The sequence below is a fragment of the Cyclopterus lumpus genome, chromosome 9, assembly GCF_009769545.1.
Source record: "Cyclopterus lumpus isolate fCycLum1 chromosome 9, fCycLum1.pri, whole genome shotgun sequence".
NCBI classification, from domain to species: Eukaryota; Metazoa; Chordata; class Actinopteri; order Perciformes; family Cyclopteridae; genus Cyclopterus; species Cyclopterus lumpus.
In genome coordinates this window covers 8,690,781-8,718,489 of record NC_046974.1, presented here as the reverse complement: position 1 = coordinate 8,718,489, position 27,709 = coordinate 8,690,781, and the positions used below count along the sequence as shown (strand labels likewise).

At 48.1% G+C, this 27,709-nt stretch overlaps 1 protein-coding gene across 3 annotated transcripts; it reads left to right on the top strand.

Moving 5' to 3' along the window:
- Positions 1 to 26,410, top strand: kat6a (K(lysine) acetyltransferase 6A). Of its 3 annotated transcripts, none has more exons than XM_034540690.1 (17): positions 1 to 174; positions 1,629 to 3,069; positions 12,077 to 12,185; positions 12,879 to 12,994; positions 13,660 to 13,741; positions 14,050 to 14,164; positions 14,309 to 14,622; positions 15,708 to 15,820; positions 17,097 to 17,212; positions 18,343 to 18,484; positions 19,290 to 19,451; positions 19,906 to 19,999; positions 20,142 to 20,373; positions 21,231 to 21,429; positions 21,507 to 22,211; positions 22,381 to 22,642; positions 22,759 to 26,410. In XM_034540690.1, the coding sequence occupies exons 2-17, from the start codon at positions 2,389 to 2,391 to the stop codon at positions 26,145 to 26,147; spliced, it is 6,831 nt and encodes a 2,276-aa protein (XP_034396581.1). In that variant the 5' UTR covers positions 1 to 174; positions 1,629 to 2,388; the 3' UTR covers positions 26,148 to 26,410. The 3 variants fall into 3 exon arrangements, with proteins under 3 accessions (XP_034396581.1, XP_034396580.1, XP_034396579.1); XM_034540689.1 differs by having other exon boundaries at positions 14,014 to 14,164; positions 22,384 to 22,642; XM_034540688.1 differs by having other exon boundaries at positions 14,014 to 14,164.
- The last annotated feature ends 1,299 nt before the right edge of the window (positions 26,411 to 27,709 follow it).

Sequence of the window (27,709 nt, the reverse complement as noted above, 5' to 3'; positions counted from 1 at the left end):
GCCCTGCCTGACGGTTCAGTGTTCCCCCCTCCCCCACCAGCCGTGCTCCTGTTTCACTCAAAGATGGCGTCGGCTCTAGAACCCCTGGTCTGTGGCTGCATTTTTTGGCTTGTTGTTGTCTCCGATTCGCACGGTTTTGGCACCTTCTCCTCGGCGGCTCGGCAAGAAATCCCGGTGAGTAGCAGCGGAAGCCGGATGGGAGAACGCGAGATTTTTTTTACGCGGTCTGCTTTTCGCGAGCTCCCCCTCGGAAACCAGAACCGGACCAGCTCGGGCTTTCTGGGGAACCGCGAGAGGTAGAGGGGAGAGAGGGGTACGGAGGGTATGATGATCGCGGAGGTGGGTGGGGGGGGTTTATGGAGTGGGGGGGGGAAGCCGAGGCCTAGCTTCTCCGCTCCAGCGGCCTTGTCTTCTCCGCACCGCAGGCTGTAGCGTTACGTGGGAGGGCGGCTGGCGGAGGGAGGAAGTCAGCGAGGTGGGGACCGTTTGTGGGGACGCGTCTTAGCGGGCAGAGGCTCCTCGCCCGTACCAAAGGCTGGGAAGGAGGCCGCAGAACACGGAGTGCTGCAGAATCCGCGGCTATGATGTCTTTATTTTTTTTGCACTTGCCCGCTAGCCGACATGGCCGTCTGCAAGTTGCATTGTGCTTTTTTTTTTTTTTTTTTTTTTTTTTTTTATAAAACAAGGCCGCGAATCTCACGTTAATATCTGAATGACATTCAAATTGAGAGTATTCGTTGTGTTTGCTGCGGTGTGATGGTTAGTATTGTCTGACATGTCTGTCCAACGGGGAAACGTTGTCTTTTTTTCAGCCGGAGCGCTGGCTAACTCCTCTTTCATGCTGTTTACGTTTCGGGTTGGCGAATAACGTTGGGAACACCATCGTAAGGTTAGCTAGCTCGGTGGCTAGCTCCTAATGTAGCTCGCTAAACAACAGCAGTTAGCGGGAAGGCTTATTGTCAGGTGCTCGGCGGTCTAACATCATGTCAGCGAGAGTAAACGGCACCGTGGGAGAGAGTTTGTCAATGCGGCAGTGGTTTAAGCTTCGGGTTTGAGCTAGCTCCTCTGCTAATGTTTGCTAACAGTCTGTGTTTTGACTGCATCGTGTTTACCATAGCAACCCAACTAAGTTAGCCAATGGTCAACTTGCTCGTGCAGATTTTTAGGATGGTGTTGTTTACCCTTTTGCACCTCGTCATTTCCGTCACAATGACGCATTTGTGCCGTTTCTGGTGGTTGTGAGAAGTTTATGGTCGTGACGTTATCTGTTGTCGGTTTGGGTTTCCTTCTGACTGTGATGAGATGTAATGGTTGTTCACAGAAGTGATTATCAAGCTGTCAGGGGGGTTTGTTAGCAGTGCATGGCCAATCCTCATGGTACTTTCTATGGGCATGCATGGCTTTGTTTATATGTCCATGTGAGGGAAACGTGTGGGGTGTCACTGCTGTTTATAGAACTGCACCCTCTCTACGGTTAACTGTATCTCATTCAAATGCATTGATGTTTAAAAACATAACTCATAAGTCATAAGAATATATTTTCTCACATTGAAAGATGTTTTCTGCAAAAGTTTTGCTAACCTCTCTGTGTATGTGTGTTTTTCTTTTCTTCTTCTAATTCTCTGCAGGGTTTGTCGGCTACCGAAGTGTAATAGGCATGAAGGTGATCGGTCGTGACTGCTCCTTGGGTTGAGATACCTGTTCCGTTGCAGAGGTCAGAAGCCCGGGCTGCTGGAAGAGTAAAGGAGACGACAAGTAAAGAAGAGGAAACGTGGAAGCTTGGTGGATCTTGTGGAATGTTATAATCTACAGAAAACATAATTACTGTATTGCCCTTCATCACTGAAACACTAATTTCATGTCTTGGAGACCGTGATCATCAACTCGCATTAAGAATTGGCTAGTTTGCCAGTAACAGGAACCTGACTGAGCAGGTTTGGTTTTCTGTGAATAGGTGTTTTGGGACAGGCAAAGTGGGAAACACCCACTTTTTTTGAAAACCCTTTTTATCGTCGAGATCTACTCTACATTGTGTGCTGCAGGAGTTTACGTTGCTAATTTACCTGCTACTTCCTCCACTCCCCCTGCTTCTCGTCAGGGACAGTCACCTGACTGGGAGTGGGAGGTGGGTGGGCTGTATTTTACTAGGTGTAGAGTTGGCTCAAGGGGTTTGTGCTATGGTCAGCTGCTCGTTACCGTGCTGCTCCTACTCGGCTTCTGAGGGACTCTCAGTGCGACCCCAGGACAAGGGATAGTACGCAGGCAGAGGGCAAAGAGAAAGAGGAGGAGGCGGCGCTACGGCGCAGGCCAGGTGTTTCCTTGGCCTACAGTCCCTTTTTTGTGTGTGGTCAATGCGGTAAGACCCCCGCACCCACCCAGACCGTAGCCATGGTGAAACTGGCCAACCCAATGTACACTCAATGGATCCTAGAGGCCATCAAGAAGGTGAAGAAGCAGAAACAGCGACCATCGGAGGAGCGCATTTGCAATGCAGTGTCCATGGTCCATTCTCTGGATCGCAAAACGGTTTTGGAGCAGTTGGAGCTCAGCGTCAAGGATGGTACCATCCTAAAGGTCACAAACAAAGGTCTCAACTCCTACAAGGACCCTGAAAACCCAGGGCGTTTGGCTCTGCCCAAGTCCAAAGGTTGTGGCAGCTCTGGAGTAAGTGGAGGAGGAGGTGGTGGTGGCAGCAGCAGCAGCAGCGGTGTTGGTAGTTCTCACTCCCATTCTGGGAAGAAACCGGGACTTGACTGGAACAAGTTGATCAAACGAGCACTGGAGGGGCTCCATGAGCCCGGTGGCTCCGGGTTAAAGAACATTGAACGCTTTCTCAAGTGCCAGGCTGATGTGGCGGCCTACTTGTCAAGCAGCGGCTCTATGGGGTCTGGCCTCTTCCACCAGCAGCTGAGGGTGGCCCTGAAGAGGGCTGTGGCCCATGGACGCGTGGCCAAGCAGGGTCCACTGTTCCAGCTCATCAGCCGCAGCAGCTCCCTGGATGACGGGACCGGGACAGTGTCTCTGGGATCACTGCCACCAGTCCGGTTGTTGCCCCACGAGAAAGACAAGGTAATGTCTCTGCACTTACATCTATCACAAACAAAGAAACAAGGTTGTGTGCATTCACCTTAAGCTTACACACATTGTTATAATACTATAGTAAATAACTGGTCACGCTTATTATGGGCATTATTGACAGTGGATTATTGGCTGGATAAAAACATCATCATCTGGATGTTGCTGATCACTGTTGACGGCAAACGTTTTGGTATGTATGCATTACACGTGTAAAAGGAGAAAACCACTTTGTTGGCATCACATGTGTCGAATAAGATCACAAATATCTTGTCAAAACAATGGCTCCTCAGTTAAAACTTTTTAGTGCAAAATAAATAAAGTGAGTGAATTCTGTAGGGGAAAAAAAAGAGAGAAAACCCCTCATTTTGCAATCCACACAACATTTATTCGACTTGCATAATAGCTGATGCACACCCAGATTAGTCCAGAGCTAACAGCTGGCAATATCTGAGACGTTGGCACTACATTTTCTCTGCTTGTTCTAATTGGTCATGTGGCTACAGGGCTGTAATTTACTACAGCACAGTATGGTCTTTTACTCCATGAGCGTTAGTTGTGAGTTTTCATCCTGCATATGGTTTACAACAGACAGCACATTGCAAAGTTTTTTTTATTTTTCTGAAGGGGCTGAGAAGGGTTGAGCAACATTTGTAAGTTCAGACAGATGCCAGAGTGAGGATTTTTCCACAAACTTGAGTCTGCATCACTGTGTTGAAGACGTTAACAGTGTGTTTTAGAGAGAGCCGGGGTATCGGGTGAGAATACATGTTGGAAAGACTTTATTGAACCAATTTGGTTACATTTGCTGGGTGAATATGTGAGTGACAAAAATCCCAGGTGTGTGCACTGTTTTCCAGGCGAGCAATAGTAGATGCTGGGTGGGCGTCTGGTGGGCCAATTTTTAGCAGAAGAGGAGGTCAGGGGAGAGAGTCACATGGCTCCCACCCTCCTGCAGGGAGTGTGGACCAGCTGCAGGGCTGCTCCTTGGCAGGAGATGGGTGGAAGAAAGAAAGGAAAAGAGGGAAGGGGAGGAACACAGACAAGGGAGCGAGAGATTGTCTGTAGTGGTGCCAAAGGAAGAGGCCTGGATGACGCAAGCTACAGTCCTCCTTAACTAAAAAGGGAGAGAGAGGCAGAGACATAGAGAGACAGAATAAGTTAGAGAGGGAGAGGGAGAGGCAGACATGCAGGCGACAGAGGAGAGAGGGAACACACCCACTTTTGTAACCTGATCACAGAGAGCAGGCGGCTGCTAACCTCTGCTTCTAAGGGCCAGGACAATGTGTACATACACACTCTCATATAAAACTATACAACTGCATGCAAATACAGAAACAGACAATGGCTGAGTGCATTCGGACGCAAGACAACAAACACACACCAGTTTGCTTTTCATAAATCCTCTACTTTTAGATGCACACAGATGTGCAAACATCTAACAACCAGCATGTAAATAAACCTGTTAGAACTACACACTACGATGTGCCAGCCTCGTGGCCCTTCATTGGATCATATGTCACTCAGGTTATTAGACAGCCAGTGGCTCTGGAGAACTCTATATCTGCCCTAAACACTGTTTTGGCTGGCTCCTGGCTTTATCTGGCCTCTGTGTGGTTGTGTGTTCAAGTCTGGGCAGCTACAGCAGCTCCTGGTATGGACGCCCCCATACACATACACACACACACACACAAAGTAGGATTAGCCTAGAGAGCAGGCTGGAGTCACATGGGGTCTGCCTAACACAGTGACCTGCTTGGCTGCAGATGGCCCTGCCCTAAGACGAACTGACATCAACCTCCTCTTTCTCACTCGGCTACTGATCGGCCTGCTCCTGTGCCTCACAGAGCCAAATGGAAACACAAAGTTACGCTTGCCTCAGTGTGAAAACGGTGTTTGTACATAAGTGAATTTGTTTTTCATGTAACGTCTGATTGCACCAGAAAGGCCGAGTGAATTTTTGCATGAGCAATCAAGCCCACCCTGTTGCATCAGTGAAACTGTTCACCGCTCAGAGATTAGACCTGAATGAGGAGGTTTTGTGAGTCTCATCTGCAGGCTAGATGGGGCATGGGGAAGCTGCTGCAGCAGTGAGGAAATTGACAATTGTGTCTGGCATTCACACACACCTGTTTACTCTTCCTCCCGCCTTCTACTTGTGATGTTGCTTTCATATATCTCTCCAGAGGATGTAACCTTATTGCTGCTCAATCCTGTGTGTTTCTGCGAGTGACTGTTGGTGTGTGTACTTGATGTATATGATAGCCTGTGCGAGTGGCATTTGCATCAAAGAGCTAGAAACTGTGTGTGCACGGAAGACTAAGTGGACGTTGCATGATCACTCACCTGCATTCTCCCACTCTTCCAGTTGCGCATCGTTGCCATATTGCCATTCCTGATTGCTAACAATTATGATTTCCCAAGGAGAGGCGGGAGAGAAAGCAAGTAAAGGCCGGAGGGGGGAGGAAAATCAAAACAAATGGCTAAGCACTGGCTTTGACCTCATTTGTGGGGAGATTTGTGTACCCAACATGATGTTTGTGTCTGAGTGCTCCATTCAAACGGGATCTCAGACCCTATTTCTGTCTCCCCCTCTCACCCTGATCGGGTGCCATTGCCAGGTCATGAAGGGGGAGGTGAATGGGGGAGCGAAGTCAACCAGGGGTCATGGATATATAGATGGCAAACCTCATTGCCTCCCTGAGCGCCCGTTAGCAGTATGAGGCTACGGCCATTAGATGGGATGGGCTTGACGCTGAGCTTTTGTGTGTGTGGGTGTTTATGTATCGGTGTGAGTATATTGTGTGTGTGTGTGTGTCTATATATGTGTATGATCATCCTGTCATAATAGGCAAGAGCAATCTCCCTGCCCCGCGGTTGCCCCCTCAACAGCTGGAGCGGGGTGAACCAGAGTTCTCCATCTTGACGTGCAGTGTCACGGCGAGGACGTGTGAAAAAAGGGGCTCGTGAACAACATCCACACACTTTCAACTTTTCCTGTCATACGTGACGTTGCGGTCCTGATGATTTCCCTCCAAAACGTCCCACTGACCTCGTAACAGGCTAGCTGGCAGCTGGTAGTGGTTGTTGAGTTGCTGCATTAAGCATCGCGTATTCTGTACCATGACGGATATATATTTATCCACTGTAATTCATTCCACTTTCCCAGTATTTGATCGACCCCCCCGCTGCTTCTGTTGGCTCAAGGTGAAGACATCACGTATCGCCACTCGGAGAATCGTGAATACAAAATGCCCTCAGACATCGATTATATGCCTTGGGTGCAACCTGCTTCATCTTTTTCCTTGCACTTTCCTGCCCTCATTGCTGCTACATCATGTTGTGTAGTCATAGGAGACGGTTGTGTGTGTTCACTGGATGCATGGAAACATTCTCAGGGTTAGCATCACGCCACAGGACTGCTGGGAAAATTACTAAATTGGATGCAATGAAATTGTCTCCCATGACTATTGTCAACTTGAAATTTCTGATTTTAGACTGATCCACTTTTCAAGGAGGTGGAGAAATTCTTTATTTTTTGCCTCAATTTATTCAGGCATCTGTTTCCATTTTGCCAGAGCCCTGGCCTCAGCTGACCCATTATTAGTGCCTAAAGTTGAAAGAGCTTGTTCCTCTCTGATGGCACCAGCTCAAGCTGCACAGCTACCACAAGTCCGGTTCTTGTTAGTCTGTTGGCCTGAATCACCAGCAGAGAAATGGAACTAAACTGTAGAGCATCAAAAGCAATATCAAAGCAACAATTTAGATAAAAGCACAAGAATTTCATTTCTAATAACTTGAATTGTGTTTTTATGTAAATACAACTATACATGACAATAACATGGTAAAAGGTTAACATTATCATTTTTGCCGTTTTACGGATGGTGGTGAAAAAAAAAATTGGAGTTTGGAGCCTTGAAATCCTACATGTAATACACTAAATGGGTCTAGTTCTGACATATTATGTTAATGTATTCAATTTCAGCAATACAAAAGATTTTTCTTAAAAGGAAACCAATTAGTTGTTCTGTCTTATCCAAATAATCAATGGAATAATCAGGACAAGACTCGATTACTAAAATAATCAATGGCTGCAACCCTATAGGTCTGTGTCAAATACACGCTGGACATTGTGTTTAGTCTGTGCCAATTCCTAACCAGTGTGTAGACTTTTGTTTTCAGTGAAGGTGTTCGAAAGTGCCCCCGTCGGCGACCGGAGAACGACCAGGAACAGACGCTGCGTGCCGGAGTCGCAGCAGCGTCGGCGCCCAGGGGCAGCAGTTACCTCGCGCTCACCAGTGACTGTGATGTGAATGGCATTTGGCATGGGAAGTGTAGCTGTGTCTGTGTGAGGCCTTGCGTATGGCTAACCTCATCACCCTACAAACGGAGCCAATGTGCTGAGCAGCTGTGGAAGTGACGGCTGGAGCTCAGCCAGCCAGCCAGCCAGCTAGCTCCGCTCCGTTTGATGCAGTGATTTAGCTTTGTGCTCCCTGGCTAACCTCAACGTTAATGGAGGCTGATGCCTGGCTAAAGGGAGGGCGTGTTGGCACGACACATGGTCTTCCTCGGGCTGTTGTGGATTTCACGTGAGAATGTAGACCAGTTACTTTCAAGTCATTTCCAGGCAGGTGGGGCTCCCGGGAATTTCCCTAACCGTCAACTGATATCACTGGAACATCCATGCGCACATTTTTGAATGAAAATGTGCCGTGTTGAGGTGTGTTTCCTGATGGCGAGTGCAAATGTGTTAGTGTGTTGCCTCTGCTTGCACGGTGTGCTTTGTAACAGTGATCAATGAGTTTGTGTTGGAGGTGGGGGCGGCCATAAGGGAAGTGTGGTGGTGGTGGGGGGTTGCTGAGATTGGGCTCCCATGTTAATGAGATCCTTGACTTGAGACGAGACAAGGACAACGGCAACGCGTTTCCTTCTTTCTCTTTTCTCCCATTGCCTTTTATCCTTTCTCCTCCTCCATTTTCCCCCTCTCCTTTCGTCCTTGCTCCATTGTGCTCTCCTTCCTGTCTCCCTCTCCTGTCCTCTGTCTTTAAACAACAGAAGCCAATTTATGTAAAGGGGAAACCAGGCCATCACTAGCTGTTTTTTTATAACAAATGATCTCTCTGCACAAGGTCTCAGACAATGCTGCATGTTTCCTCAAGTATTGACTTTGACCGTTTGAAAACTAAAACTAGGCTAAGACTGGAACGCTGTGCTCAAGTGATCCATAAAGCACGAGTGGGTGTGTCAGTTGGGTCAGGCTAGGGTACCACTGTCAGTTTGTGTGTAGGCGTGTATTTATAGAGGAACCTGTAACTTGTAAGACATGTTTGTTTGGCATTTCAAGTCCGCCCAGTAAATGCACCTAGTTGCTAACAGTTGCCACAAGGCGTGTCTTTTTGGCTCGGAACAACGGTTTGCTCCTGAACGCTTCTTATGTTCGGGGGGAAAAAAAGAAGTGCATGCCAAAGCGGCAACACGCAGGCTTAAAATAGACACCCACGCATCCTCACGCACACACATCTTAAGTCGGAAGTCGTCCATGTCACTTAACAGGCAGTAGATGTGGGAGATTTCAGGAGCGATGTTGTGGTGTAAGAGCAGTCTTGGCAGCGAATGCTGGCCGAGGTAGAAAAGGCTGAAACGGGGAGGAAAAAACGGCTCTCGGGAGGAATTTTGAGGATTGTGTTTCACTGTTCCAATATCCCTGTCATGGAGGCAGGATTAGTTTTTTCAATTTTTAGTATCTGTCAGGGATTAATTTACTGTGGCAGCCAGTAACTGAAGCCCCACTGTAACGCGCGCCACTACGCCGTGTGTCTGTGTGTCTGTCTGTGTGAAAGGCGAAGCTCTCTTCTCGTGTTTACTCGAGTGCTCACAGGCCCGAGTGGAAGCAGTTGACCTCCTCAAGCGGGGAAAGGGTTAAGCGTCAGCAATGATTGAGGTGTCGGTTGCACGCAGACCGCTCAGAGGACTGCTGCTGCAGATTTTTCTTTTTCTTAACACTTCCCATTTTCTTCACTCCCCTGCCCTCTGGATTCTTATTTTCGCTCCCGCTCTGTCTTTTTTTTTTTTTTCTTCTTCTCACACTCCTCCTTTCTTCCTTCTTGCTGCTGACTTCCATTTCTCTCCAGTGTCCTTGTTGGTTTTGTTTTGCAGCCGAATGAAGCTATTTTCATCATGCATTCAGGTCATGATCAGTAGTTTTGGAATCCAACGTGATAAGCCGGTACATGCTCACCATTTCGTACACCTTTTACCTGCGGGCATGTAAAATGGTTTCAGAAATGGAGAGCTAGCGCTCGTACATTTATCCTCACACGTGAGACTCTATCGTCCTCTTCGCTCTCTGTGCTTATCTGCCTTGCTCTTCACTGCTCATTCTTTACAGCCCTCCTCTCTCCCCTCACCTCTTTCTTCTTTTACTCCCTCACTCCGCACCTTTTGTGTCTCTTGCTCGCTCCGTCCCTGTGGTGTAAGGTGGGTGTGTAGTGGGGAGGGGGGTAATGGGTGTGTTGGAAGTAGCCTGAGTCAGAAGGAAATGAACCCAATAAATCAAGCTCTTGTCCCGCGTCTCCTCACTGCCAGGACCGGCTGCCTCCCCATCTCTCTGTGTGCCGTGTGCATTTACATTGTTCTCCGGTAGTAACACCATCTTCAGTGAATGTCACGTTGTTGTTGCCCCATTTAAATGAATTATTGCAGTGTCCTCTGTGAGCTGAAGCGCATAGTACGACCTCAGGTGTGTGCCTCCTGCAAAATGTTTCCGTATTTGATGTAAAATGTACAGATTAGAATGTGTATTAATCGTGGCGAATATGGCACAGCGATCTGCCTGAGAATAGACTTTATTTTGTAAATTGCACTTTTGTTTGTGAATTGTTTTTTACACTGATTAACCCCAAAAGAGTTGAAAGAAATGTCCACCTCAAGTCAGTTTGAACTAGAGTGCTGCGACACTGCTCATGTTCTGGCAAGTTTCAGGAGGACGCAGTGAACAGCTCCAAGTTCTGAATTGGATTGAGGTTTGGATTGTCTTGTCCACTCCAGCACGTGCTTTTGAAAAAAAATTTACAGCTTTGGCTTAATGTGTGGGCATGTGTCTTTTCCCACGTGGTCGTTCTTTGCAGTCAGTTCTCACTTTTGCTGCAGCCACGTTGCCGGCCACCTTCAGCAGCGTGCTGCAGAGAGTATCGCCTCAGCGTGACGCGACCATGCAGTGTTTGTGCTGAGGCATAAGAGTTTCGGCACCTTGTCTCGTAGTCTCCCACGTGCCAGCTGGCAAACGGCAGCCCAGATGTCATGCGAGTTGTCTACAACAGTGCTGCTCTTAACACAAAGCCGAGGATGTGGAGGCAGTTAGACAACAGATGTCGTTATGCAGTCTCCCATGTCAGCCATGGAGCCCTGTAGCTCCTTCCAAGTGTCCCATCACTTGTGCTCTTCCCACGCATGCAGACGGCTCGCTCTCGGCAGGCTGTGCCACAGTTACACTTTTCTCTGAACATACTGCACGTTTTCTTGTCCTATTCTTTCGATTGGTGCTTTTTAATGAACTCACCGTGGATGTGTTTATAGTTTTTGCAACACAATGCCCGTTGCATCAGTTGAACCCTCTAGATGCAGGTGTATTTAAAGGATACATATGTCATATATTTAATGTCATAAAAAGAATAAACATCAGCATACATGTTAAGTTGAACTACTGGCTTCTCCGACAACAACGCTGCAGCCAGTATGTTCTCTTTTCAAAATCTGTTTCTGCTGTGGCCTGTGGGACCCTGCCCACTGCCCACTTCGATGCCCAGCGTTGCCAGATATGAAACAACTTGGCATGCAAACAGCAGCCGTGGAATAAAGCCAACAAACTGGAGTCTAGAAATGAGCCAACATAAAGAAAAAACATGTTCAACCAGTTTAAAACTAGTTTAATGACTTGAACATCTCTCTGTACATTTGGGTTATCAAGGCGGTTAAGGCCGGTGTTTCCCCACAGTGCCCGACTGAGTGATTAGTGACGTCCAAATAGAGCACTTGAGTGACGTTACTTGCACGTTAATCACAGTTCAACACTATATTTAAAAAAAAAAAAACAGGACATGCTCTCCTTGCATCGACCAAAATGTATTTGTATACAGGAGATTTCTGCAAGTTATAAATACTACAGCTAGAGTATAAAGATTGTTCTGGTTGAAATTGTGACAGTAAGTTACATTTTGAATGACTGAAAATGTGTGGCTGAAAATGCCTTGTGGTATAATCTGAGGTAACAGTGAGCCACCACTTCCCCTCAGGACCTCCAGCATCCATAAACTTTCACAGCGATGCACCCCATGCATCCCCCATTAGTGCCTGTGAAGTGCACCTGCAGTACTTCAGGGATATGATTTTTCAGCTTTATTGGACAGACGAGTCACATTTGATGCCTAACAACATGTTAAGTGTTACCCTGCTTTTTTGTTTTCCTGGACTCAAACCTGGCCTTGGATCATGCGTTTGTTCTGTGTCTTAGTACACACCTGCTGACATGGTTTGTGTTTTTGGGCACACACTAAAAGAGTAATGCTGCACCAGAAATGATGTTGTGTTTCAGAGTAAGTGTCAAAATGGGACACATTGCACGGGTATTTAACTCCTCAGCCAGTACAACCAAGGGAACTGAGATCCGGCTTTTGATCAGACAACACAGGACTCCGCGGAGACGTTGACACGCGGTGGCAGCCTCCAACGTGACATCAATTATACAAGCTACCTCATCACAGTGCAGCGCTCGTGCTCTTCATTATCCTGAACACTTTGTTCACAGGGCCACATGCGCTGTGGTGTCATTGTAGTTTTCAGTCCGCTGTTAGCTTGTTAATGCACACTGCAGCAGTCATTCACTGTGGCAGGACCCACAAGGCCACTTTGTTGCTTTCATTTGTACAACTAAGCTGTTAAGTTGACTGACAGTCTCAATGTCCTCTCCTCTCTCCCCTCCTCACCTCGTCTGTCCTTCTGCCAGCCGGTGGCGGAGCCGATCCCCATCTGCAGCTTCTGCTTGGGGACCAAGGAGCAGAATCGCGATAAGAGGCCGGAGGAGCTCATCTCCTGCGCCGACTGTGGCAATAGTGGTGAGTGCTGCTTTGTGACCAGTAAGACCCCGAGATCTGAGAACCAGTTCAGTCTATGACTGGTTGTGTGGTACAAACAACCACAGAAGAAGAGGACCCATCAGCTTTCTGCAAAGTATAGATGCAATATGAATACATGTAATCTCAAATTTGGGGAAAAATAAAATTTAAGCACACATCTTGTAAAAAACAAACAAACATGCGTTTTAGTTTAGCTGCACTCCACAATTCACAGACAGACTCATTTATCTCGGCCCATTTTTGGCTCCAGGCTGTCATACTTAATTTTGAGCGGAGACAAAACGCAACAATTGACAGAGACTGGCACCGGTCTCCGTTTTCAGAGAAATGGGGATACAAATATGTTTTTTTTTCTGCAGCTTAGTGAAGGCAGACGAGATATTGTGTGCCTCCTCTTTCCTCCGTGGGTTTCTGTCTCAGACGAGACCATCTTGTTTGCTGCTCTTCAAACGGCAAAAGCACAGCGACAGATTTAATTTATGTTTGAACACTCTCTTTGCAGCCAGGTTTGATTCAGGGCGGCCTTTTCAATTCCAAAAGGAGCTCTTTTGTTTCTTCTTCTTCTTCTTCTCCAACAATGATGCAAGTGGGTCATGGCTGTCAGTCTGCAGCGGCAAAAAAGTGTGCGACGTTGACGCACTTGTTTGTGTCTGCGTGTCTCTCTACCTGCAGGCCACCCGTCCTGTCTCAAGTTCTCCCCAGAGCTCACAGCGCGAGTCAAGGCTCTGTGGTGGCAGTGCATCGAATGCAAGACTTGCAGCAGCTGTCAGGATCAAGGGAAGAATGCGGTGAGTGGATGAGCGAATATGGCGGATTGGCTGCCTATCAGTGTCTGAACACTCTCTTCTCTGCTTCGGTGCCAGATAGAGATGCTGATAGACGTATCTATGGTCCTGGGAGTGAGCTATTTTAGTCGGCATGGGCATGATTTCACTCTCCTCTTACTTATCAAGTGAGGAATACGTGTTTATTTAAATGTTTGCAGAGAGGTTAGACAGGGAGACGAAATGCACAAAGTACTACCAAGATGCACAGTGATACAAAAATAGTCTTTGAAGATGGGGAATAAAAGGGAAACAAAGATGGCATGGTGGATATTTTCAAAGTACAGGCAAATTTACAGTAATTCAATACAAATGATATGATATCAGGATAATGCACTTTTGGGCATGAATATGTGGAAATCTGCTCAAAATGTGCCATTAGAATGAGCACCGTACCCTCTCAATAAATGTATCAAACAAAGTGCATCATATCCATCTTATTGGACATGACTAACACAAAAAAAAAATATATATATAAAAAAAGTATTATATTAAAAAAATATGTGCCAACAATATTGTTCTAGCTTTCATGTTAGTTTAACATGTGCAATAGGTCAGTGAGACTCACTTTGTCTGAAACACATCTAGAAGGTTTATTAATCATCAATACTTGTGTGTTTACCGTACAGGACAACATGTTGTTCTGTGACTCTTGTGACCGAGGCTTCCACATGGAGTGCTGTGATCCTCCCCTCACGCGTATGCCAAAAGGTAAGCACAGGACTCCTTTCCTCACTAGACTGCTGCTTTACTCATCACTCACCTCTTCATTGCCTCTTTGCAGCCTCCCATGAATTTAACTGACAGAATAGCCAAAGCTCATACATTAGCACACTATGCAATCATTATAGTCACAGTAAATGATGTCTTGAGTTCTCTTGAATTGCCTAATGCCCCACCATTAAGTGCTAATATATTCAATAAGTCCCATGTGGAGCATGTTGTTATCTGCACTGAAGCCCGTCTTGTCTCATCCACCTCAGGGTGTGTGAACCTGTGCTTTCACCCTTTCTCTCCAGGCATGTGGATTTGTCAAATCTGCCAACCCAGGAAAAAGGGAAAGAAGCTTTTACATGAAAAGGCAGCACAAATCAAACGGCGCTACAGCGCACCGCTGGGGCGGCCCAAGAACAGGTAGAGAAAAGCCTTCAGCTATTGGCGTCTTCTTCAATGTTCGCCATATTTCAATATAGACTGTCTATATGTAGGGTTTGTCCAATAAGTACATATATGGTCCCATAAGCAGAGACTCAAACAGACCGCTCTCTTTCTCCTCAGGCCGGGGCGGCCCTTTAAAAAGCTGGGCAGGCGTGGTCGGCGAAAGCGCTCCGCCTCCGCCCACTCATCCTCCAGCTCCTCCTGCGAGGGTTACCCTGGTGACGACCGGCTACTTTTTTCGATGCGGGACGACGACGACCTGTCACAGGGCAGCCTACGCTTCAACAACAAGACCAAGGGCCTCATCGACGCCCTCACAAAGTTCTTCACGCCGTCGCCTGAGGGCCGGAAGGCACGGCAGGAAGTAGTGGACTATTCACAACAGTGCCGCATCCGAAAGAAAGCCAATCGCAAAGGAGAAGGAGATGATAGAGGTCAGGATTAGCTTCTCTCCCATTGCAGTATGACTTTAGTTTCATCTCAGGGTGATGCAAGATATTAGATTTTAACTGGTCCGGTTGACAATAACAATACAAATTAAATCAATCTAAATATTATTATTACAGAAAAGTACAAGATAGACGGTGTAAAACGTTATTGTATACATTTATAAAGTTCATGTCCTTGACATGCAAATGGTACTAAGCTTTGTAATTTCAATTCAAGTGATACGGGATTTGACTGTACTGTATTGTGTGCAGTGTACGAGACATAAAGCTAATTTTCAAAAGTCCAGTAAAAGAATTATTAATAAAGCAACTGCGAAAACATACAAACTAGACTCTGACTTTCAACATCTTTTAATAACTTCCACAGCATACATAGGTAATAGTTGCACTTTAATGAGCCAGCAGAATCATGTCATTAAAAATCATATTGCATCTTATCAGACTGGATTAGGGGCGTCAGCTAGGCAGTTTACTAACCAACGGACTCTGTACTACGGGCTAATGTGGTGCTGCAGAGACGGTGCTTCAATATTTCTTGCAGTATTAAAAGGATACAACCCTGTTACTTATTTGGAAATTGTAGACCGATGGTAAAATGGTGTAGGATAGAATTGATATTTTGTTCTGCCTCTGAAAATTGTAGCTGATGCGTCAAAAGAAATTGCTCTTTTAATATGAAGTGGCCTCCTGCCGTTCTTGTTCCACTGAACCTTCCGAGTGCAGCGCAGTAGAAGAGAATACATGTGACGGAGCAGACGCTTTAGCAGCATTTACTTTACAATTTTTACCGGCACCAACGTCTGTGTTTTGACCCACTTTGAAGATGTGGTTGTACACAGGGTAGGCAGGTTTATATAACCTGTATGAGTTTTGTGACAAATCCCGAGAGATAATTCAAAGGTTTATCATTTGAAAACATTTATGCATCTGTGGTTAAATGGCTTTGATATAGCCATCTTGAGCACCTTTTTTTTTTTTTTTTGACAAATCAATCGGCACACATCTTGACACTCCGTCCTGCAAGCTTCTCAATACATGTTAATTAATGCCGTCTCTGTTTCTCTCCCCAGACAATCAGGAAGGCAGCGACTGGCGGGATGAAGATGAGAAACTGCCCGGACACGAGAACCTGACGGAAAAAGACATCGAGCTGTTCAGACACATCCAGGAGCTGGCACTGCAGGTACACAGACACAATATGAAATGTCTTTTAAAAGTGGAATGATCAGAGGCGGGGACAAAGGGTAAGGAGGACCTGAAGAGGGGCGACTGTAGAGTGAGACAGCATGAGCAGGGGAACCTGAGAGGGCCCTTGACGGAGGCTGTCAGGCTGGTGTTATGGAACGTGGTATTATGATGACCCGCGGTGGGCAGTGTGGGAGCTGGATGCCGATGGTGATGAGAATGCCGTCGGAAAGAGCAGAGTCAACCACACCCAGGTCGTAAAACATGAAGTCACCGGCTCAGGCCTGTTGGGTGTAGGCTGGTTTGGGGGTGGAAGAGTCAATCAGCTGTATTGATTCACTGTATTAATACATTGATTTACCATGTAACTCTTTTCAGATTCAGCAGGTATATTAAAATCATCAATTACCATAGATGCAGGGAACATGGGGGAAGAGCAGGATGATGAATCGGAGTTTTGTTTTTTAAATGACCAGTCAAAGCCAATAATACGGTGTTATTGAGAGACATCAACTACAAGGTTATTAAAGTATAACGCTGTCACTGCAGATTTGCTCATGATATGCCCATGTTTCAAAGGACAGGGCTGCTTACTGGAACCACACCCTGCAGGCACAACGGGATGTGCGTGCGTGAGCCCTCTGCCATGTCTCATGCCAGCGACATTAAGACAGCGTTGGTGTCAAAGAACAGCTGATGTTTGATGGAGGGAATCTTGAGCGGGGCAGCTCTCATGGCTAGGTTAGCCTCACCAGTGTAGTTACAGAGAGGAAATGTAAATTAGCCACATTAACGCCCCTTTTCATGCGGCACAGCAGTAGATTGATCAGAGAGCGGGTGTTTGGCCAGTGTCAGGGGAGTCATATTAAAACACCATCCCACTGGAATATTCACTGCAGTGTTTAAGCGTTTGATGCAGGCAGGCAGAGTGGTAAGCCCTAATGATGTGTGAAAAGGGCCGTGGAGTAAAATACATTATCATCATAAACGGCAGGCAGAGATGTGCAAACTGTGTCAGCAGCTCCACTTTAAGCTCCATTGTCACGCTAGCAAGTAGCCCGTTATCTCTGAGAATCGCAAAGTAATACGAAGTGGCTTCTGGTTACCTTACATCGATTATATTAAAGGTGTGTTACTGATGACCGTATCCCGCCTGGGTGTAAGATCCCAATACAGTTGGCCCCCGGTGTGTAATCTGTCTACTTCCCCTTTGATCACTCCAGCAGTAAAGTTGACCTTCCATGTCTCTCCTTCTGTGTTGCTCACCAAAACAGAAAGTCGGGGTGACGGGTCCACCAGATCCTCAGATGCGCTGTCCGTCAGTCATTGAATTTGGCAAGTTTGAAATCCAGACGTGGTATTCATCTCCATACCCCCAGGAGTACAGCAGGTAAGCTGATTACCCTAATGAAGCACAACATCATAATGCACTTAGCTCACAGTCCTGTGTGGAGGCAAAGCAATTACCACCCGCGTAATGGAGCTCAATTATAAGGTTGTTTACTGTACCACCTACTTTGGCAGGTAATCAGCCAGAGCCAGGGAGGCCATTTGATTCAGATTTGCTTTGGGTGTATTTATTCTCTTCATGTATGTAACTGTTGAATGAAATATATGTTCTGCTATTCTCACGAAATCTGTTGTTCAAATCCTATTGGTTCCACGTATGTCTCAGGTATTGCAGTGTTGTGCTTATTTCAAAACGAGAGCTGTTTTCATCACTGATTAATCTGGCAATCATTTTTCTGAAATGAATCAAACATTTCCATCACAATTTCCCAAAGCCCAAGTTGACTTACACATATTGCTTCTTTTGTCTGACCAACACTATTCAAATTAACCTTTGAACCCCAGGCAGTTTGAGGCGTCTTTTCGCTCGATCACATTTTTCTTTCTGTAGCCTTGATTTTCACTGCAAGATATAATAAGTCCTGCACATCTATGAAAAATGGCACGACCCTGGCTAGAAGTAGAGAGACACCTTAAAAATGTCTTTTGTGCCGTTACAATGCCATAAATCATAAAAAAGAGTGTCTCCTGTAGAGTAACTCTCTTCAACTCTGCAGTTCGGTCCAAGTTTCACAAAAAGTTTTTTCACATGTTGCTCTCAGCCGAACAATCATGGCTTCCTCGTAGCGCTGAGGAGCTGTTCAGAGTAAACGGTGTATTTGGGGCGAAATCTTAAAATGAGACGTGTAGAATAAAATGTTTTTGATGACTTATCACAATTTTAAGCTTTGTTTTGGTCTGACAGAACTTGATGTGTTCAAAGATAGTCGGAAAGAGGAATATCTGACGATTAAGACCGTCAGATAGATTTCCAACCTGCTGACGGGTTTTGGGGTTCCTATTGGAAGAAAAAGAACCAGCAACAGTTGCCAATTAAAGTTTATGTCGATCAATTACTTTTCAATCAGTGACTATTCATTTCAGCTCGAGCTGTGATTTATTTAATTTTTTTACACCCATTCCTCACGTTTCCTTCTTCCACTGTACTCTCCTTCCTATTTCCCTATCCAGGTTACCCAAGCTCTACTTGTGTGAGTTCTGCCTGCGCTACATGAAGAGTCGCAGCATCCTCTACCAGCACATGAAGAAGTGCAACTGGTTCCACCCCCCTGCTAACGAGATCTACAGGAAGGATGATGTCTCTGTTTATGAGGTGAGGAACTGTTCGGACTGAATGATGGTCGACAGTTAATGAACAGAACAACCTGAAGAATGTGAGTGATTGTAGAAGACAGTGAACCCGCATACCACAGCCTGGTTAAAGCAACCCCCTTTAGCCTTTCTTCTACTAACTTGAACCCTGGTACTCTACACAATTGCATCGTATAGTCACAGAACAAACCAACGGAATCCTTTCTTAAAAATGGATTCAATGCTTTCCATCAACTTATTTCCGAGACGCACTCTTTTTTTATTAAGACTGTGGGGGAACTTAATGAATATACAGCATGTTGCTCCATCCAATTCCTAATGGTGATAGATTAACATCCATACCAGAGAGGACTATTCCTAAGTTCATGTCATTAGGGAAAGTAACCGTGATGATCAGAATAATTGCTAATCGCCCACGCACAATTCAGCTCTTCTGGGTCTCGTAGCGCGGCAGCAGATTAATTCAGTGGATTGTTGTCTGCAGGCCATGTCCACTGCAGCTCCTGTTTCCCTGCTCGGAGGAGAGCAGATATAACTGGCACGCTGCCAAACTGAACCGCCCGCCTTCTTTTTCTCTTTGGAGCTCCTTGTTTCTCGCCTCCACCCTCTCCATCAGTCGGGGTCTCCAGAGACATGGCTGAGATCATTGCCTGACACTAACTTCTCCTTCATTCACCGTTGATTTGTTCCACAGCTCTCTAACAGCAGCTCACTGATGTACTTCTGGACAGCAGTGTGTCCATCAATGAATGGCAGTCGTGTAGGAAACGATCTGACATTGTGTTGCTTCTCTCATCCAACAACAGGTTGATGGGAATGTGAGCACAATCTACTGTCAGAACCTGTGTCTGCTGGCCAAGTTGTTCCTGGACCACAAGACCCTCTACTATGATGTCGAGCCCTTCCTTTTCTACGTCCTGACCCAGAACGACAGCAAAGGTTGCCACCTTGTTGGCTACTTCTCCAAGGTATGACCACACTCCAGACCACATCCTTTTGTTGGACTCCAGTGCCTCTTGCCCCTAGCCTCTCAGCAAGTAATTTGCTGAGAGTACAAACCTCTATCTATATTTATTACAACCACCCCTGCTCAATCAAAATATAAATAAATATATTCAAATGAAATGAAATTGAAATGCTCTGGCATCACTCCACACAGGTGCATTGCTACAAACATACAAATGCTCAAATGTGTCCTAGATAAACACCGGCTGCTGTGAGCTCCATTGCCCCTCTGTAGCGTTTGCAGGTGCTCCCATTATAACATGCTGCCTCGCAGTTGGTGAGCGGACGTAGCACCATCGACACCCTGCTGTACACCCACACAGGCTTGCTCTGTGATGTCCTTTCCCTTTCATATTTATATATATATTTATTTGTTTCTAATGGTCGAATGTGTCTGCTTCTTTCCCTCTTCTCCAGGAGAAGCACTGTCAACAGAAATACAACGTGTCATGCATCATGATTCTTCCACAGTACCAGCGGAGGGGCTATGGACGCTTTCTCATCGACTTCAGTAAGGGCTCCAGCTTCAAACAAAACGCACACAGTGACAACGCCAATAACATCTGTTGATGGACAAAATGAACAAATAGAAAACTACTGTGGTGTACATATCTTTTTGGCTCAAGATGTCCTTGGTTCCTCCCCCCTTACAGGCTACTTATTGTCCAAGCGCGAGGGCCAGCCCGGATCTCCAGAGAAGCCTCTGTCCGACCTCGGTCGACTGTCCTACATGGCCTACTGGCGCAGTGTGGTGCTAGAGTGTCTCCATGACGTCCGCGATCGGCAGATCACCATACGACAACTAAGCAAGCTGACCGGGATCTGCCCGCAGGACATCACCACGTCACTGCACAGTCTCAGCATGCTGGATCAGCGAGGAGACAGGTCAGAGACGGGACTGGGACACATTCAGAAACTCTTCACATTATTTAGAACCATCTTAATTAAATGGGTCAATGATGCACTCCAGTGGTTCACACTGTAGTCCCACAAGGTTCCTGCAGATTGCACTGTTAGAACATCTTACTTAGCTGGCCGTGTTATTTTAATACTATTATTTCTTCTGCATTGGCATATTATATAACTTATTATGGTGCAGTGAGAAAGGGAAGGAGGATCTGGTAGCCAGACAATTTTCAGTCCCAAAGTATTAAAGGCTCTTCTAACTAACCCTAAATAAACAGAGCATAGCTTGCAGCCAGGTTACACCTGCCATGTAAACAAAGCACGCCTTTAAAGTAGACCATTGCTCACACAGTCACCATATAATACGAAGATGCAGTCTGTTGTATTTAAATTCTACTGCAGGTAACATTGACCTGCTGCCAAGCCATTTGACACTTTCTGATATTCAGCCAAAATGTCAGCAACAGTAGACTTAAAAAGGAAGCATGATGGTCACTTGATTAAATACTCAGCAAAAACTTTACTCCAGTGATTAAGTATTCAGTCGGTATTAACTTCATGTGAACAAGTATTTGGCAGAACCATTAAAAACATGTGGCTTTGGTTTAAAACACAAACATTGAGCCGCTCAGTTTAAGTACACATATTTATCCCAATAATCTTGTAAATCACAGTCCATCTGCACATATATATACACACCACTTAGTGGGCGTCGGAAGCTAACAAACACACAGGTGCCAATGGAAACCGACATACATGGCTAGATTCTCCTAATTTCTCCACACAAAGAATGGTGAGTTCTAACGCTCTTGTTTCTTTTTGCCGTGATTTGTCAGGCTGGTCCTGGTGCGTCGGGAGAAGCTGGTGTCCAACCACATGACTCGTCTCAAGGCCCGGCCACGGCAGCTGGATGTCGACCCCGAGTGTCTCCGCTGGACTCCCGTCATCGTGACCAACACGGTGGTCTCTGATGGAGATGACGACGACGATGAGGAGGAGGAGGATGATGAACCAGAGGAACACAAACACAAGGAGGTAAATGCGTTGAATTTGTGTTTGTTCAAAGTTGTTGGACATGCTTATTGATTTTATTTCACTTTATCTGTCAATAGATCAAACCAAGTCACAAGGTCCCACCAATGTCCTGGCACATGCGCCAAGGAAAGAAGAGGGATGAGGAGGAGGATGAGGATGAGGAGGAAGAAGAGGAAAGAAAGTGTTTCCTGGGGTTTCCCATTAGCCAAAGCTCTCCAACTTCCCCTCCCATTCGCTGTCCGCTTTCTGTCCCAGAGCCACCACGCCCCCCTCCTCCAACAAATGGAGAACGCAGACCACGGGGACGCCCACCCAAAAACTGGCCCTGGGGCAAGGTGAAAGACAGCGCACGGGTGGGACGTCCACCTAAGATCCGCCCAGTGGAGGACGAGGATGACGAAGACGAGGAGAGAACAGAGGGAGGAAAAACCACAGGCTCTGCCACCAGCCCCCCCTCTCTTTTCTCCCTGGACAGACCAACAGAATCCACAGCCTTTCACTCACTGGACATGGCCAGACACCCCTCCATAACTCCCACACGAAGAGGGCGCCCCCCAAGGAAAAAGAGAGGCCCTAAGCCCAGATCGATGGAAGGGCCTGGGGAGGGGCTGGCACAGGTTCCCCTGGTTTCCAGGTTGAATGAGTCTCTTCTTGTCAGGAAGAGCTGCTTCAGTGAAAGCAGTGAAGAGGAGGAGGATGACGAAGAAGATGATGATGATGATGAGAGGAGGGCATGCTCCCCACCCATCCTCACCAAGCCTGCCTTGGGGCTCAAATGCAAGGTAATAAACCGTGAATGCTAAGGTTGATTCATTGTCTAATTTTGAGTTCACAAAATCATAATATATTAGCACTGGAACTGGATTTGTGCCGCTGCCTTTTACTATAGTCTTCTTGAGCTGAGTTAGTCTGGGTCGGGACCACCTAATAACCTGTCCTGTTTCTACCTAGAAGCCTCTGAGGAAGCGTCGCTTTCGTCAGCGCAGCCACCCTCACAGCAGCGTGGTGACAGAGACGATCTCTGAAACCACAGAGGTGTTGGATGAGCCTTTTGTGGACTCTGACTCAGAGAGGCCTATGCCCAGGCTGGAGGAGGAGACGCCACTGGGCCACCCACTGCACCGCTACCCACCAGCCCGCTCTGTCATGAGGTTGTCTGACTCGGCACCGAAAAGGGGCCGGCACTCCAACCTCACAGATTCAGAGGAAGACGGTGAGCAGACAGTTTTGAATCCAATCTTGACATGATTGAGTGATGATTGGTTTATTTACAGTCTATGTGTGCAGCTTTATCTAACACTGGCTTATCGTCTTCTTGCCCCCTTTCAGAGCTAACATCTATGCTGAAGCCTGTGGCCGCTCTGCCAGCAACTCCATTGGAGACCCTAGCGGCCAACCCTGAGGTTCCAGTCAAGAAGAAGAAAGGCTGGCCCAAGGGAAAGAGCCGCAAACCATTGCACTGGAAAAAACGAGGTCCTGGAAAGCCACCTGGTGGTGGAGCAGCCGCAGATAGCCAGGCCCAAAGTGGGGATCCGCCACCCCCCAAAATCAAGATGAAGCCTGGCCGCAAGCCCCGGAGCTGGTACTTGGAGAGGGCCCAGGAGGAGGCAGAGAGGCTAGAGCAGGAAAGACAAAGGCAGTTGGAGCAGCAGCTGGACAAGGATCCCCAGCTGCTCCAGACAGATGACCGTATCAGCAAGCGAGGCTGCAGAACCAACACCGACAGAGACACCAAACAGAAAGACTCTGATGAAGAAGACTATCACCCTAAGCCTGTTGAGCAGAAGGTGCCCAAGCGGCCAAGAGGAAGACCGCCCAAGAATCGCGCCCTCTGCCCGCCACCACAGCCTGCCCCCAAACCAGCCCCCACCTCTGAGCCAGAGGAAGAGGAGGAGGAAGAGGAGGCTGAAAGATCCTGGGAGGAAGATAAACCCAGCCGTCCACCCTCCCGTGCCCTGCTGACCCCTTCGTCCTCGTCTTCCACCTTAGGGCCCCGGGCCTCACAGTCCCGGCCTCAGGACGCAGATATGGGTGACAGGGAAGAGGACGATGACGATGAGGAGAGGGAGGAAGAGGAATGTGGCAGCACGGGTAGCGGTGGTGGAAGTATCAACAGGCGAGCAGCTGTTACACCAGGTTCAGGAAGCAGGCGCAGCGAAGACCATGATGCAGATGATGAAGGTGATGGACACTTGGAGGACAAGAGCAACGGCAGCAACAACAGCAGTAAGAAAAGAAAAAGCCAGGACTCTGAAGATGATGATGATGATGAAGACGAGGAGGAGGAGCCTGCCTCCCTTGCAAGCTCTCCTCCGGTCAAAGAAGAACCCCAAGGCGGAGAGGCTTTTTTAGACATGGACAACAGCGTGGCGCGAGACTATGTCAGCAAGCAGGAGGAGGAAGAAGAGGAGGAGGAGGAGGCTGAGGAGGAGGTGCAGGAGGCCAAGTGTCGGCCCTCCTCAGCCGACCCGCAGCAGGAGGAGAGGCGGCGCAGAGAGCAGGAGGAGTCTGCTGCAGCAGCTGCGGCAGTGGAAACTGTTACAGCCATGTCTGTTCCCTCTGAGCCCATGGAGCTCCAGTCTCTACACCCGGACGACAAGGACGTCACGCTGTTGATGGAACCCCAGCACACGCATCCACACTCCCACCCTCACCAGCACTCCGACTTCAAAGAGGAGCTGGGCCAGCATCACCCACACCACCCCCATCACCACTCCAATGAGCTGGACCTGGAGACGATGCAGGCCGTCCAGTCCCTGACACAGGGGGAAGCCCAGGATGAAGAGACTGAACCCCAGCCACACCACGGGGCCTACCAGGACTGCGAGGAGACCCTCGCTGCCTGCCGGACCCTGCAGAGTTACAGCCACACGGGGGAGGCCGAGGACGAGGCCCTGGCCTTGGTGGAGGAGTGTGGGGCCTCCCAACACAGCAGCCCCCTTCCTAACCCCGCAGTGCCGCCCCTACCCAGTCAATCTGTGCGCTCGGTAAACAGTCCGGGGTTGCCCTCGGGCATCATGGACACAACACCGGCAGGGCAGAGGGGAGGGACGCCTGGCCCAACTGGAACAGGGGGAAGCGGTGGAGGAGCTGGAGGGGGGTACACCCAGATCACGCCGGAACATCCCAGTTCTCTTTCTGCCCCCTCCCAGCAGAACATGGAGACGTCGCCAATGATGGATGTACCGTCTGTGCCAGACCACTCGCAGCAGGTGGTGGACAGCGGCTTCAGTGACCTCGGCAGCATAGAGAGCACGACGGAGAACTACGACAACCCCAGCAGCTACGACTCCACCATGGGCGGAGGGGGTAATGGAACAGGGAACGGCGGGGGAATGTCAGCTGCCGCAGTTTCGGGAGCTACCACAGCTTCCTCATCGTCGGCCTCCTCTTCTTCAAGCTCGGCCACCCCGTCCTCCCAGTCTAACAGCTGCTCTTTTGTGCCAGCCCCCAGCCTCACATCCTCCACGGGAACGGGCGGGTCCCAACTAGGGATGGGCAGCTGTAGCCTCATCCAGCAAACCGGGCCAGGGCCCAACAGCGGACCAGGTGCCAGTAATGTAGGCAGTGCTGGACCCCAGCCACCCCCACCCCCGTCTAACACCCCCAATTGTGGCATTAAGTCTCCCCAGAGCTGTGGTGTGATCGAGAGGCCTCCCAGCACCAACCAGCAGCAGTCTCAAAAAAAGGGTCCTCAGCAGCAACAAGCGCCCAACCCTCAGCCTCAACCATCAGCACCACAGCAGCAGCAGCAGCAGCAGCAGCAACTACAACAACAACAACAACAACAACAACAACAACTGCAACAACAACAGCAGCAGCAGCAGCAGGCCCTGTCCCAGTGTAGCATGGGCAATGGCTTCGCCTCCACACCCATGATAATGGAGATCCCCGAGAGTGGCGGAGGAGGGGGCCGCACCCTGTATGAACGCATGGGTCAGGACTTTGGCACGGGGGGCTACCCTCAGCCCTCGGCCACCTTCAGCCTGGCCAAACTCCAACAGCTCACCAACACCATCATGGACCCCCATGCCATGCCCTACTCTCATTCAGCCTCTGTCACTTCCTACGCCACCAGCGTTTCTCTCTCCAACCCCGGGCTGGCCCCTTCACCCCACACTACCCTCCCTCAGGGCCAGCCCACTATGACCCCACCTCCGAACCTCAGCTCTGGCTCCATGAACCTGGGCTCCCTGCAGCTACAATGCAACATGCCCACCACCAACATCGGTCTGGGACCCCCGCCGCACACACAGCGGCTACAGGGCCAGATGGCTACAGTCAAAGGCCATATTTCCATCCGGTCCAAAGCCACTCAGCAGCTGGCCCCAGCCCCGCACCAGCAGCAGCTCTATGGCCGCAGCTCGGGGGCCGTGGCCATGCAGGGCACGCCGCGCACCTTGGCCGTGCAGCGCGGTATGATGCCAAACCTAATGCCCACGCCAGCACCATACAATTCCATGAACATGCCCCTCAATGCCATGTCAGCCGGTTACAGAATGCCCCAACCCATGATGAACAGTGGTTATCACGGCAATCCCCCTTACATGAATCAGCCAGCTCAGTACCCCATGCAGATGCAGATGGGCATGATGGGAGGGCAGGGTTACCCGCAGCAGCCTATGCAGCCCAATCACCACAGTAACATGATGTACACTGGCCCCTCCCATCACAGCTATGCTGGTGTCCCTAAACAGTCACCTTACATGAGCAGATGAGCAGCCAAGAACTGAGAAAGGAGACATGAGGCAAGAGCTGATACTCGCTGTACTCTAAATGTCCATTACTCCTGTTCACCCTCTCCAGCGCTGCGGCAGGCGCTGCGGCAGAGTAGGTGATTGGAGACAAAGAGGCTCTTTGGGTTTCCTGTTTTTCTGTGTTCTTTTTTTTTTTGTTGGTGAAAATTTGACCTCGTTTTCCCCTCCCCACCCAGCTGGTTGTGTACGCGAACAAGTGGGGCTCCGGGTCAGGGGGGGGGGGGGGGGGGCAGTACATGGACCTCTGCCACGCTGCTTCAGGCCATGCCTACGCAGTCCTCTGTCATGTGACTTTACCCAGGCCCGGGAGGCGCCTTCTTCGCCTCATGATGCGCACCGAGAGAGGAGGGGACAAGAATGACCAGAAAGGCGCACAGAGAAGGACAATACAGGAGTACCTCGCTTTGTCAGACTGCGAATGAAAAACAGTGGTTACCTGAATATATCCAACAATGCACACAATCTTTCAATTGATATAGGAAGCCTTACCTTGAAAAAAGAGACAATGAAACATTATAGGCGGACTCTTGTTTTGTTAAACATAATGTTGAATCTTATTTTTGTTGTTGTTTTTGTTTATTGTTTTTTTAAATACTTGCGTGCAGTCCGACCTCTTATATGCTTTGGTCTTTATGTGTGTGGCATTCTGAAATGGTGATAACACCCTCTTGCTCTCTCAGAAATACCCAAACACCTAGTTCCAGAGAAGTAGGGGCGGGGCCTTGAGCTGTTTCCAGAGTCTCTGTCTTCCCGGAGGGACCTTGTACCAAAAACAGCAAAGACACAGGAGAGACGAGCGCGTTGCTGTCTATTAAATGTCCATGAATAAAACAAGTAGCATTATTTTCCATTTTGCCGCCACACTGAAAACATTTCGATGTAAATATTCTGGTACTTCCCAAACACAAGCGCACACACCTAAAACACACACACAGACGCTGGCTAGCTATTGCCAACTGGTGGCTAGCTCGGGAAAGTACAACATTAAGCTGTTCTTGTCCACACTCCACTGACAGACGGTGTACTATGTCAGCCTTTTTTTTGTTATTTAATTATTTTTTTTATAGCGGTTTAGGGAATGCAGAACAAACGGTGCCATTTCCATTGAACTACTTTTAAGGAAAGTCGGTTAACTATAGCTGACCTCTCTTACTTAAGTGTTAGTGGCCGACCGAGGTCCAGAAGTCTGCTTTTGAATGGTGTATTCGGTTAAAACTGTATTTCCTCCTTTTCCTTTCTGCAAAATTCTGCACTTCCATTGGCTAGAAATATGGCAATAGACAATTAGCCTTTAAAAAAGGCGTGCCTAAATGCCTGATCTAGTACATGGTTTGGCCCTCACACAGAGGCACACTCATACAAAGCAGGGTCGAAGGTGAGAAAGTGTTCGAGGTTCTGTTGGTTGTGGCGTTCAACTGGCAGGTGTGAAACGGTTGACCTTGTTGCTCCATGTACCAGTATTCAAAGTCAAAAGAGGAGTTTTCATTTTCTTACAGACCTGACATTGCATACTTTATTTGTGT